Source organism: Cyprinus carpio, chromosome B4 (assembly GCF_018340385.1).
Source record: "Cyprinus carpio isolate SPL01 chromosome B4, ASM1834038v1, whole genome shotgun sequence".
NCBI classification, from domain to species: domain Eukaryota; kingdom Metazoa; phylum Chordata; class Actinopteri; order Cypriniformes; family Cyprinidae; genus Cyprinus; species Cyprinus carpio.
The window spans coordinates 3,871,416-3,883,957 of NC_056600.1; the positions used below are offsets into that span (position 1 = coordinate 3,871,416).

The 12,542-nt window shown below is 38.9% G+C and overlaps 1 protein-coding gene across 3 annotated transcripts in view; it reads left to right on the forward strand.

Moving 5' to 3' along the window:
• LOC109104261 (metabotropic glutamate receptor 8-like) overlaps positions 1-12,542 on the forward strand; it is a 189,148-nt gene that overhangs the window by 162,529 nt on the left and 14,077 nt on the right. For all 3 annotated transcript variants that reach the window (XM_042721648.1, XM_042721649.1, XM_042721650.1), the window contains 2 exons: positions 6,831-6,970; positions 10,325-11,260. In XM_042721648.1, coding sequence (XP_042577582.1) covers positions 6,831-6,970; positions 10,325-11,260 — 1,076 coding nt within the window. The remainder of the gene's footprint in view (positions 1-6,830; positions 6,971-10,324; positions 11,261-12,542) is intronic.

Below are 12,542 nucleotides of genomic sequence, written 5' to 3' on the forward strand. Positions count from 1 at the left end.
TATTCTAGGCTGTTTCTGTGGTGTTCTGGGTGGTTGCTAGGGTGCTCTAGTTCAGTTGAATATTCAGTATGTGCTGAATCATCGCTAGTATGCATGCCAGTATGCCATTTCAAACATACCCATAGTTCATACAGTATGTATGCACACGCAGAAGCTTTTGAAGAGCAAAGAGGCCACAGAATCAGTAAATGGAAGTTGATACAAAGGCAGACGTCCAACTTGGAGCATCACTGCCTGCCGCCGAGGGGTAATCGGCAGCTCAGCCACAATTACACCCGCTCCAGTGGCTCCCTACATACGCTTATTTTTAGATTAGTGTGGTGAGATGGATGGAGCGGGAGGAGAGATTGTGGAAGCGTGCATTCAGACGAGCTGGGGAAAAAAGTGATGATAATTGTGTTGTGTAAAACAAATCCCCTTGTAAGTCGGCGGCGTGACGGTGAATCTTAAAATGGAGTGCAGCGGCAAGCGTTTAACTCCGTAACAGAGCTCTATCCTCTTCTCAAATGATTCTGTGCTGAAATAATAAAGGAATGGCCTTAGGAGGTGTATTATATCATGTTCACAGAAAGAAATTCTCTGAGACAGGCTGAAGTAAGAGTAAAGCAGTGTGTTTGACTTGCTTTGTAAATCCAGGATGATGGAAAACTTTTAATATGAACTATATATATATATATATATATATATATATATTATATTATATATATATATATATATACATATATCTATATTATATATATATGTGGCGAGTGTCTGAAGAACTCACTTCGCCGCCCTGCTAGGTTGTTAGGTCTGTGATGGGGCACACCTAGGAAGTTGAGCCAGGCTGTATTTTGTGGTGGTTCCCAGGGCAGGAAGGGTTCGTTGTCCATTTCTTTGGGCCAGGATGCCGGGGCCGTCCATGGGCCGCTTGCTAGCGCGTGTTTTCCCTTCCTCCATGAACTAGACTGCTCCGACCCCAATTGTTACTAGAGTGTTCTGGGTTGTTGGCTCGTCCCGCCACAGTGTGGAGAATGGGGCAAGGGTGTTGAAGTTTGGGAAAAACCTGATATTTCGTTTGCAAAAGTGCGCGTACCCGGACTGGGACGGAGGAACGGAGGAGACGGCCTCCCAACCACACAAAGGGAAATGTGACTTCTCTTTACGGTTTTTAGTAGAGTGTCCTAAATCGGGTCATGTTACTCGCGCTGCTCATAAGGTTTATTTATTTGTTTGTTTGCTTATGTTTATTTTTGTGAAACGGTATTTTGTGCTATAATCTATGCAAAGTTGGTGCAATAAAGTAACATCATAGTTAACAATTACTTGTTTACATAGGATACAAATGTAATGTATTTTAAAGCCTATTGTTAAGGCACTTATAGGCTATAGTTTGACAGAATGTTCTAATTCAACATGCCATGGGAAGTCAATCTAACTTAACATTTTCTTATATTGATATTGTTTATAGGCAATAAATCTATTTATGTATTAATCTATGCCATCTTTTGGAATATCTGAAGGCCATGTACCATAGTTCTTAACTGTAGCATTTGTTTTAATAAGACTAGCCTATTAATCATTACCAGGTAAATAATGACTTTAAAAAAAAAAAAAAAAAAACTCAGTATAGCATTTGTTATGAAGAAACAACTGCCTGCACATTTAGACTAAATTTTACACAATAAATAAGCCTACAATAAAATTTGATAAATTCTAGTAAAGGTGGTCAATAGTAGTTTAAAAAACATTTTAGTAAAAAAAAAAAAAAAAAAAATTTTGTTTTTGTGCTCAGTTATAGTTTGTTAGTCCTGGTTCAAGACCGTTTTCTCCTCTTTTCATCAGTCTTTTTTAGTTTATTTGCCTTTTTTAGATACTGTTAGACTTTCTCCATAGCATTTGAAAGTGGCTGTTTCTCTTAATTCAAATAGATCACATATCTGACCATCAGCTTCGCGATAGGAATGGCTCACGAAAATCTCATTATACTTCTTGAGCGCGCAGAGTATGCAGTGATTCGCCTGATGCTCATTAACTGCACTTCAGTCATATTGTGCTAGTAACGGCTCCTTTCGGTTTGTAAGTGAAGTTAGAGCTTTTAAAATGTAAATAATTAATTATAGCCAGATTCGAGGTTTCTATTTACCCTGGCATAACTATTGGGGGGGGGGGGATGGGTTGTACTTGCTAGTTTTGGTTCCAGGGGTGGTGGGGGGTTATATCCTGGGCATTCTGGGTGGTTCCTATATGGTATTCTACAGTGTTTTTATAGTGTTTTGAATGGTTTCTGAGGTGCTCTAGGTCTTTGCAATGGTTTTCTGGTTGGTTGCTATGCATTTATGGTGATTACTAACATGTTCTGGGTTATAACTAAGGCATCCTGAGTGGTTGCTATGTGTCCTAGGTAGTTGTTAGTTGTTAGTTGTTAGTTGTTATGTTTTGGGTTGTAATGTATTCTGGTGGATACTAGAGTGTTCTAGTTATTTACTAGGTCCTATGGGATGGTAACTCACATGTTCTAGGTTGTTACTATGTCGTTCTGGGTAACTGCTATGGTTTTCTGAGTGGTTAATAGGGTGTTCTACTGTAGGTAGTTACTAGAGCATTTTGGGTGGTTGCTGGGATGTTCTAAATAGTTGCTAGAGTACTCTATGCTGTTTCTATGGTGTTCTGTCATTTCCTTGGTATTTTGGGTGGTTAATAAGACATTTTGGGTGGTTGCTAGATATTTATTTATTGGTCCACTTCAAAACAGCCCACCAAAATTATACTGTGCATAGTAAGCATGTTGCTCAATTATTAGCATCTTCATTAGCATACTTATGTGAAGTATTTCTGGGGTTTGTTCAAATCACTAACTCTAAATATGCGCAACAGTAACAGTGATTTTGGCCGACAGAAGCAGCAGGTAAGGCTTGGCAGAAAGGTTAATCCCACTGAGTGCTCTATTGTTACGTCTGTCCGGTCTCCTGTAATCCTCAATTTCCCGCTGCCCCCTATCCACCTGGAAAGCCAAGCTTTGATCAATATCGCTGGATATATTCAGTAAGCCGATCCATCTTCTGTGCCACTATCCTCGCCAATCACGACGACAGCATGATAGTTTTCTTATGTAGGGAAGGATCAGTTTGCTGTTGCTAGATTAATAACAGAATAATCTACTATCACTGATTGCACACTGCCTTATTTACTTTTATTATGCTGATCTCCAGTGACAAGAAGTTCACGGTGATCCTCCAAGAGCTGTAACTACCTTTGCCATACAGGAAATGATGTTTGCACCCTGGAGCAGAGATTTGAAGACGATGGATATCGTTATCTTACAGGCAGCTCTCACATGCACAGCAAACACAAAACACTCAGCGTCTTGGGTTTGCAGAGAGAAGTGGTATTTTCCTTTTCTTGATGTCTCCTTAAATAAAAGAACAGAGCTGTCTGGATGCTCGCTGCACAAGCTGTTGCTGAATCTGGCTCATTATATTCTCTGAAAATATTGCTTCCGGAGGCTTTGCCCTCCTCTGCTCTCACTTTCCTTCATGGTGGGCGAATCAAAGGTTTTGTGTGTGTGTGTGTGTGTGTGTGTGTGTGTGTGTATAGAAACAGGATGAGGCAACTGAGGTCCGTGAAGGGTGCACTTGTGTCTGACCTCCACACAAACGATCCCCTCATCAGCCGGCTCATCATAGCGGCTCACTTGCTGTAATGAAGGGTGGTGATGAGGAAGACGATGGCGAAGTTGTAGAAAAGAAGTTAGTCAAGAAGAAGAAGAAGCTAATCAATGGCTGGAATTTCAGCTCCAAATGAAAGGTTAAATGTGCAGATCCAGAGGAAACAAAAATAGAAACATCTTATTAGTGATGCAGTAGTTGCAAGATTTCTATGAACTCAAAGTATCAGGGGAGTAACAGCTTTTGGGAGAGAATCATTGTTTTTTAAGAGTTCCGTTTTACTTGGCTGCAGTGGAAAGGAAATAATTGTAGCCAGCAGTGTAAAACAACAATAGTTGCATTGGCAGTGGAAACACTAAATTAACTATGCTGTTTCTTTTTTATTTTCTTTTCTTTTTTTTCTTTTTTTTTGTTATTTATTTTTTGGCCTTTTACCATGCATGTCATGCATGTTATTAATATTTACAAGCAAAGCTGATAACACTGTTTATTGTGTCCCTCTCAGTTTTTTAGATTCAGAGATTAAAATAGTCCCAGTATTTGCAATACAGATGAATGATACCTGGAATCATGTTTTTTTCAGTTGGACAGTAAGCAACCACCTGCTCAGCTAACAGGGAACCTTCTCAGAAATTAAGCTAATGTTCTGTCAAAATTCTCTCAATATTATGAACAAAATACCAGTAACATTAATATAAACATTTGTTCAAAGCCATCTGGTCTCAAAATGTAAGTACTTTATTTAAACATGTTCTCCTAAATCTTATTTTAACATTTTTTAAAGATGAATGATGAGTATTTACTGAAATGCTGAAATGTTGGTTGGATTTAAAATGTAATTGGTTCACAAAAAAATAAAATTTGCATCCTCTTTAATATATGAGACTTTATAACTGGTTTGTACATTTTGGCTGGTGTTTAAAACACCATGTTTGTTTTTGGGTGGCTGAACTTTGCATGAAGTGTGCATGAAGACATTAGACTCTTAGATTACTAGCCTAGTGTTCATTTTTAGTCTTTTATATATTTGAGTTGTGAGATGTACTTGGTTTGTTGTGTTTCAGGGACCTTGGACAGAGTTTCTGAGCCATTTATCTGTTTAAGCCTACTGATTTTCTTAAGCAATTAATCACCACATTATTTTCTCTCCCATGCAGATCCTAAAGCACAGGTTTGTGTGGTTTCATTCTCATAATGAAACATCAAGTCTATTTTGCAGTTCTCATCTCCAGTGTCTATTTACAGCATTCTAAGTCTTTTATCAGGTTTGAAATGTAAAGTCACCCAGTTAAATGGTTTGAGGTTTAAAGATTGTAGTTTTAGGTTCATATGTGATCAGTCTGATAAGAAAATGGATTTATTGATGGGATTTTCTCTCACCTCAGATATCAGGCTCAAATTGTAATTCATGTTTCCAAGAATGTGAATAAGAAACAAATAAGTTCTTGAATTGCTTTGTCACAGGATATTTGCTGTCTCATCTAAAACCTACATGTCCTTGCATGTTTTTCTGAAGCCAGAGCATCTGTAATTTAAGATAAAGGAGACAGAAGTGTCCTTATCTATTACTGAAACTACTAATAAGACGCTTTCCAAAGATTAAGGGTGTGTACAAATGTTAAAACTTCACTTTTTGAAATGCTAAGTACGAATTAATTAAAAGGGATAATTCACCTCAAAATTTAAAACAACTTGAAGGAAAGTAAATAACAGAATTTTCAATTTTGGGAGAACTAATGTTAGAGCTAGAACGTTAGTTGCTGACATTTCTGTTCTTCATTGAGCCTTTAAATGAAACTCATTAAGCTGATCCAAGCATGTCTATTAGCTGTGAGATTGTATCAGTTCACTGAACTGTAGTGATTTGATTCCAGTGATTTTGCTGACAAATAATTGTTATTAGTAAATAACTGTATCTACAGCTGTTAGCAATATGATGCAAGAACATGTTGAATTTCAGCTTTGTTTGGTAAGATGTGATTAAAAAAGTGTATTGTAATGCTGCAATAATACTCTTTAAAGTGAATTGTGCTGCTATTCATTATGTGCAACAACAGGGACAGTCCGTTTTTTTTTTTTTTTTTTTTTTTTAAGTTCAGATGTTTTAAGTTTTTGGATTGTGAAAAATTTACACAAGATTAATCATAATAGATTTATGCTGGATAAAAGGATCATCAGGTTTTATAATGAAACTATTTGTGTTAAGTTAGGGAAATTTCAGACTTTTCAACTCTATTATATTCAATAACTAACCCTAAATTTTCGATGTGCAAGGTTGCTTATTGCACTTATAAAACTTTTATCAGAGATGAAGGCCTCAGGGTTTTCAGTAAGTGTTTTTGCACTCAAATTTTGAATGTGAATCTGAGTTCTTTTTGACATTTTTGGTTCATTAAGTTGATCTGAAATTGGTTTGCTAGACGCAATGTGCATTTTTAGTTTATTATGCAGTTGCTAGGTGGTTGCAAGGCTTTTGGGGCAGTTTTAGCATGTTGCAATGTGGATGCTAGGGTGATGTGTGAATTTTGCATTGGTTATGTAAGATATTAAGATAGTTAGGGTGTTCTGGGTGTTTTAGCATAATGCTAGGTAGTTATAATGGTGTTTTTGATGTGAATCTGAGTTCAGTTGACATTTTTGGTTCATAAATTTGATCAGAAAACGGTTTTCCGAATGCAGGTCCAAATTCAAGTTTGAGCCAGGCAACCAAATCACTATCACTGGTAAAGGTAGAAGGATGGAGAGGTGTGGAGGTATTATTTTTAACATGCTCACCTCATTGAAAGTTGATGAATTTTATTACCATAATAAAATTGGAATTTTATTCCATCTTCTTAGTTCCTCACAAGGTTGCTGTGATTTTTGCGCATACAGTGAGGAGCTGCATGTATTATTTACACCTACAGTATGTGACACCTGATGCTGAACGCTATCCTGCACCGCAACTGTTTGTGGAGCTGTGAGAAATTCACATGTGTAGATACCAGACACCTCGCCTTTTTAATTCACCTGTTGGAAATTCGAACTTTGAATTTTGCATCATCTTAATCTCTAGATACGGATTGGCTCCCTCCTTCCATCTGAATGTGAAGAAAAATGTGTAACAATGACAATTTTGTTGCTATTTTACTGACTAAAGTATAAGTCTGATCATTTAAAAAGCTGTCATATCCTGTTTTGCAGGAAGTGCAGGCACTCCGGTGGTCTTCAATCAGAAGGGAGATGCGCCAGGGCGATACGACATCTTCCAGTATCAGATTACCAACAAATCGACAGCTGAGTACAAAGTGATCGGCCAGTGGACAAACAAACTGCATCTTAATGTGAGTGGAAAGCATTTTCTGGCCTTCATGATGAAATGCATCCATGCATTCATGCATCCATCCAGAGTATAACAAAGTATGCATGCTCGAATCAGATACATTCAAGCATAAATGTTTGGAGGAAATCTTATCTTTGCTGATGATGCATGTGACATGAATACTCTCGGGGCTTCATTAGTCAACGGGATGGAAGATAAGCTTGTAATGTTTTATGCCTGGCTGTGAAACAAAATTAATGGAGGCAAAAACGAGCCGTGTTTTTATGGCCAAAAGCTTTCGCAGCAGTGTGGAGTTTGAAGCTGTAGTTTTCTGATACATGACGAAGAATCACAGCTCCTCTGGGCTTTGTGTCTGTGCAGGTGAGTGGGAGGGGAAGAGGTCGCTTAGCAGGACTATGATCCAGCCCCCTGTAATTCTTTAAATCTCGCTTCTTAGCTCAGGTATCAAACCTTTCCTTTAAGCGCTTAAACAGATCAGCGCTGGATGTGTTACAGAGTGCTGGTGATTTGCATGCAGCTCATTAAGGGCAACTCACTCTGGAAAAAAGACTTTGTTAGCCTGAAAGGATTGCGGCTCCGAAAAAAGTTAATGTTTCGTTTTTCGGAAAATCATTTTCACAATCAATACACACTGCTTTGCAATTTTGCTGTTTACTGAAAGATGCATGCAGGTCACTTTAAAAGGCTCTGTTTACTTACTGAAACTACTAATAAAACATTCAATATGTAAATTGCTGAAGCAGTTATATTCTTTCCACTCAGTTGTAAAAGATTGAGGGTGTGTAAAATTAAATGCAATTTTGCAAAGCAAATACGAGTGGTGTGTCTTGGCAATTTCTAGATGTTATGGGTGTTTTTAGCATGTTGTAGCCCGGTTGCTAGGGTGTCCTGGGCCTTTTTAACATGTTGCAGTGCAGTTGTTAGATGTTTGTTGTGGGAGTTTTAAGCATGTTGCTGGGGGCTTACGAGAGTGGTCTGGGTGTGTTTTTTTTCAGTGTGTTGCTATGAAGTTACTAGGGTGTATCATTTTGCTAGGGGATCACTAGGGTATTCTAGATTATTTTTTTTTTTAGCATGTTGCTAGGTGTTTTTTTTTTTTTTTTTCTTCTACTTTTACTTCGGGTGTTTTTAGCTTTGCTAGGGGGGATTACTAGTTTCTGGTTCTACTCGCTTGTTGTGCAAATGAAGAGCCCACTCCCAAATCTCTTTTAGCGTTGATTCTACTAGCGTTTGAACCTGAAAACCTTTCTCACTCCCCCATTAATGTGTATTCAGGATGAATAAAACCAAATTAAACAGCTTAATTGTGAATGGTCAGTGTGGCTTTTGTTTCAGACAGAATGGGAAGAATCAAATGAAGGGATTTGGTATTTCAATTATTCTTAAATACTCTTCATACCCTTTTATGTGAGAAGTCAAATTAAACTTCTGTTAATTTGCAAATTTTGTCTTTTTTCATTTTAATATATCCATTCTTTTTTGCTTCTCTAATTAAAGCCAATCTGTTTTCGCCAAGCATAATTTGTCTCAAGCATGAATAATTAATTCACTGCCATCTCTTTGCAGCAGGCGACAGTGAGAACCATAGAGCATAAGTATAGAGCTGTCCTTATTTGTCCCGTAGATTGGTCTGGCAAAATAGTTTTTTACTTGCAATTAAATTTCTTGCATAATACATTGCAGTCACTTCTTAAACTCGGGTTTGTCATGTTCTTTATTTCATCTCAAATGCCTCTGGCACAAGTTTGTCCCAAAATATATCTGTCATCAAAGTTGCACCCGGGAGCCAAAATGAAGCTGCACTTAAAAGAGCAGCATTGGCTTCTTATTTTCCACAGCTTTCAGGCGCTAAGGGGTAATGAAGTGATTTCTTCTGCAAATATGACACAGCCTACATCTACATTGGTAATGAGACTGAGTAATGAGTACACGTCTGGTTTTCATCTCTGACAGGGCTTTTTTGTAATGCTTTGCAAGTGGACACCATATGCTAACAGACAAACAACCTTTTTAGCGTGTTGCTAAGTGGTTACTAGGGTGTTCTGGGAGAGCTTAGTCCTGAATCTCTAAAACTTTGTTGCGTAACTGGTGAAAATCATTGGTAAGATCGCTTAGAAAAGTAAATATACATCTCTCCTTGACAAGTCACACAGTTTCAGGTATTTGATTTATGTAGCAAAAATTATGCAAGAATTGTTTTGAAGATTAGTTTAAATCCCTAACCCTATGAGTAATATTGATGTATGTAAATTGTTAGCGCTTATTCTGACAGCATTTACCTCAAAAATTTGAGAGAAAAAACAACTCACAAGAGGATCAATGCCTGCTTGTACTATTCACACTTGTAGTGTTGATAAAGAGAGAACGAGAGAGAGAGGTAAAGGCAGGTCTACGCAGAAACCAAATGATAAAGATGCTCCAAATACAATAAGGTGCTGTCCAGTGCCAAGTTTTGGAAACACAGTCTTTGAGATTATTTTACTTTATTTTAAATGAAGTTCCAGACTGCGTCAGTAAGAACTTGGTACTTTGTTCACTTAATTTTACCGTGAATTCAATTACAAACAAGGCACAATTCAACGTAGGATTTTCAAAAATATTGAAACTAAAAGACTATGCTGTGCCGACTATATTGGATCTAACAGTCATGTCACACCACACAAGTGTGAGTAACTGTTTGCATTACGTGGTAACTATTGTTTTGTCTGTTATTACAGTCGTTTGATATGTACTGAGTATTTATGCGATTTTGACATAAATCACAGCAGTGTCCGTCTATGAGGAATGTACGCTGTCAGACATACACAACTATTAGCCAATCATAGCGATGGGCATTTACTGATGGGATGGGAGTCTACAATCCGCCAAGTAAGCGATTCTTAGCGTGTTCACCCCAACGTGTAAATAGAGTTTACATATACTTACTCCACAAACTAACTCTGCAAACATGGAAAACAGCGTAATATAGACACTGAAGTCCAGGCTTCTCCATCCCCCAGTTTTTAAATGATGTCATTGTCGGTAAGCATACATTACTTCAGAGTTCCTAGTGGCGTTGCGAATGCAACTGGGAAAATGAAGTTCTTGGCAGACCACCCTGGGAGTTCCTATAACTACTCAGTGCGTAAACCCCTAAGGCGATAGTGGCAAGGAACCAAATCTCCATCAGGTGACAGAAAGGGAAGTAAAAAAAAAAAACTTGTGAAAAACCATGCTCAGTTGGGGGAACAGTTCTCCACTGGTCTAAGTGAACAGACACTGTGAGATATTGACATGAGTCCCAGATGGCCCCAATAATATAACAGTAGACCCCTGTTCTCCATATTTGACAAGACATTTTTGTTATCCTTTTCAGGTGGATGCCATGCGCTGGCGGACAGGCGACCCTACGCTTCCAGCTTCAGTGTGTAGTGTGCCTTGCCAGATGGGTGAAAGGAAGAAGATCGTAAAGGGTGTACCATGTTGCTGGCATTGTGAGCGATGCGAAGGCTACCATTTCCAAGCCAGTGAATTCAGTTGTGAGTTGTGTCCGTATGAGCAGCATCCAGACCGTAATCGCACCGGTTGCATCCCCATTCCAATCATCAAACTCGAATGGCACTCTGCTTGGGCAGGCATACCAGTGTTCATTGCAGTTCTTGGAATCCTGGCTACAAGTTTTGTGGTGGTTACTTTCGTCCGCTACAATGACACACCAATTGTCCGCGCATCCGGCCGAGAGATGAGCTACGTGCTTCTGACTGGGATTTTTTTGTGCTACGCCATCACCTTCTTGATGATCGCAACACCAAGTCTTGCCATCTGCTCTTTCCGAAGGGTGTTCCTGGGTTTGGGCATGTGCTTCAGCTATGCTGCTCTCCTAACTAAGACCAACCGCATCCACCGCATCTTTGAGCAAGGCAAGAAGTCTGTGGCTGCACCACGCTTCATCAGCCCTGCTTCTCAGCTGATCATCACCTTCAGCCTGATCTCGGTGCAGCTGCTCGGTGTGTTCGTGTGGTTTGCCGTCGATCCGCCGCACACAGTGGTGGACTACGGTGAGCAGCGTACATCCAACCCAGAAAAGGCTCGTGGGGTTCTCAAGTGTGACATCTCAGACCTGTCACTCATCTGTTCGCTGGGCTACAGCATCCTTTTGATGGTAACATGCACTGTTTATGCCATCAAGACCCGTGGCGTGCCAGAGACCTTCAATGAGGCCAAGCCAATTGGATTTACTATGTACACTACCTGCATCATTTGGTTAGCTTTTATACCTATCTTCTTTGGCACCGCACAATCGGCAGAAAGGGTAAGTGAGATTTATGAAACCTGTAGCTAAATGAACTGGTATTCTCAATGTCATTGCAAATAATTGCTTTTCATTTTGAATACAGCAAGAGTATCTTAGCTCTTCTCTGGCTTCTGGTAGGAATTGGCATGCAGTAAGTGACAGCAGTTCGCTTATGGAATTATTTTATTTTTCAGGGGGGTCAGGGGGTGTGATTATTTTAATTATTTTATATCACATTTTTTTGTATTAATACTTGCACTAAATTAACATGTTAAACTGGGGAAAAAAAGCACAAACAAAAAGTTATCTCCAAAGAATTGAAGTATAACTTTTCTTTACAGCTTGGTCATTGGGTAGATACCATGCATTCCTGGTGGCATTAGGAACAGGATGTGGACCGGCACTGTGAATGTTTGTTTATGTGCATGTGAGCTATAGGTGGCAGAATATTGCTGTGGGCTACAGATAATAACATCACCTGCTGGTTACCCTTTCACCTGACCCAGCAGGCGACAACCTCCAGAACATTTCACATGTTAAAAGGCTAACCTAAAGAAGCCAAAACCAGGATTTCACATACTCTCAGACTGATGGATATTAGCTTCAGGTGCACTGTAGGATATAGACAAAAGGGTCAGACGTGATCAGGTGGGTGGCAATATTGATCAGATCATGTGCAACTCAGGAAGCATCTCTGAAATACCTGAAGCTTGAGTGAGCAGGACTTGCATGAGTCTGGATAGTTAGATATGAAGGAAAATCCAGTCATTATTTACTCACCCTCATGTCGGTCCAAACCTGTATGCTGTTATTCCACTAAAAAAAAATAATTACATAAGTTTGGAACAACATGGTCGTGTAAACAATGACACAGTATTCATCTCTGGATGAATAAATTATTTAAAATAGAAGCAAATGTGGTTTTGAAGCCCTAGAAGTATAATATCTATGCAAACAAGTTGTTCCGTAGTCTTTTGAATGCTCAAACTCTAGTGTTTGATTTCCTTTCACAGTGGTCCATGATAAAAGCTCATTACCACATTGCTCTTTAGTCACATTAGCCTCTCACTGTGACTGCTACGCATTGTGCTAGCCAAGAGAGACAATTATGGATATACCAATTATCCCTTACACTAACAAGCTTATTTATATTCTTATTTAACGCTAGAACTGTGGAATAGATGGTATTCTGTTAACACAGATCCCCAACCCATCGCATTACTCAAGAAAGCAATGACATTAATCATTTGATAAGAAAAAAGGCATCTTATTGAAAAGAATGAGCAGTTCTCATTGCCAC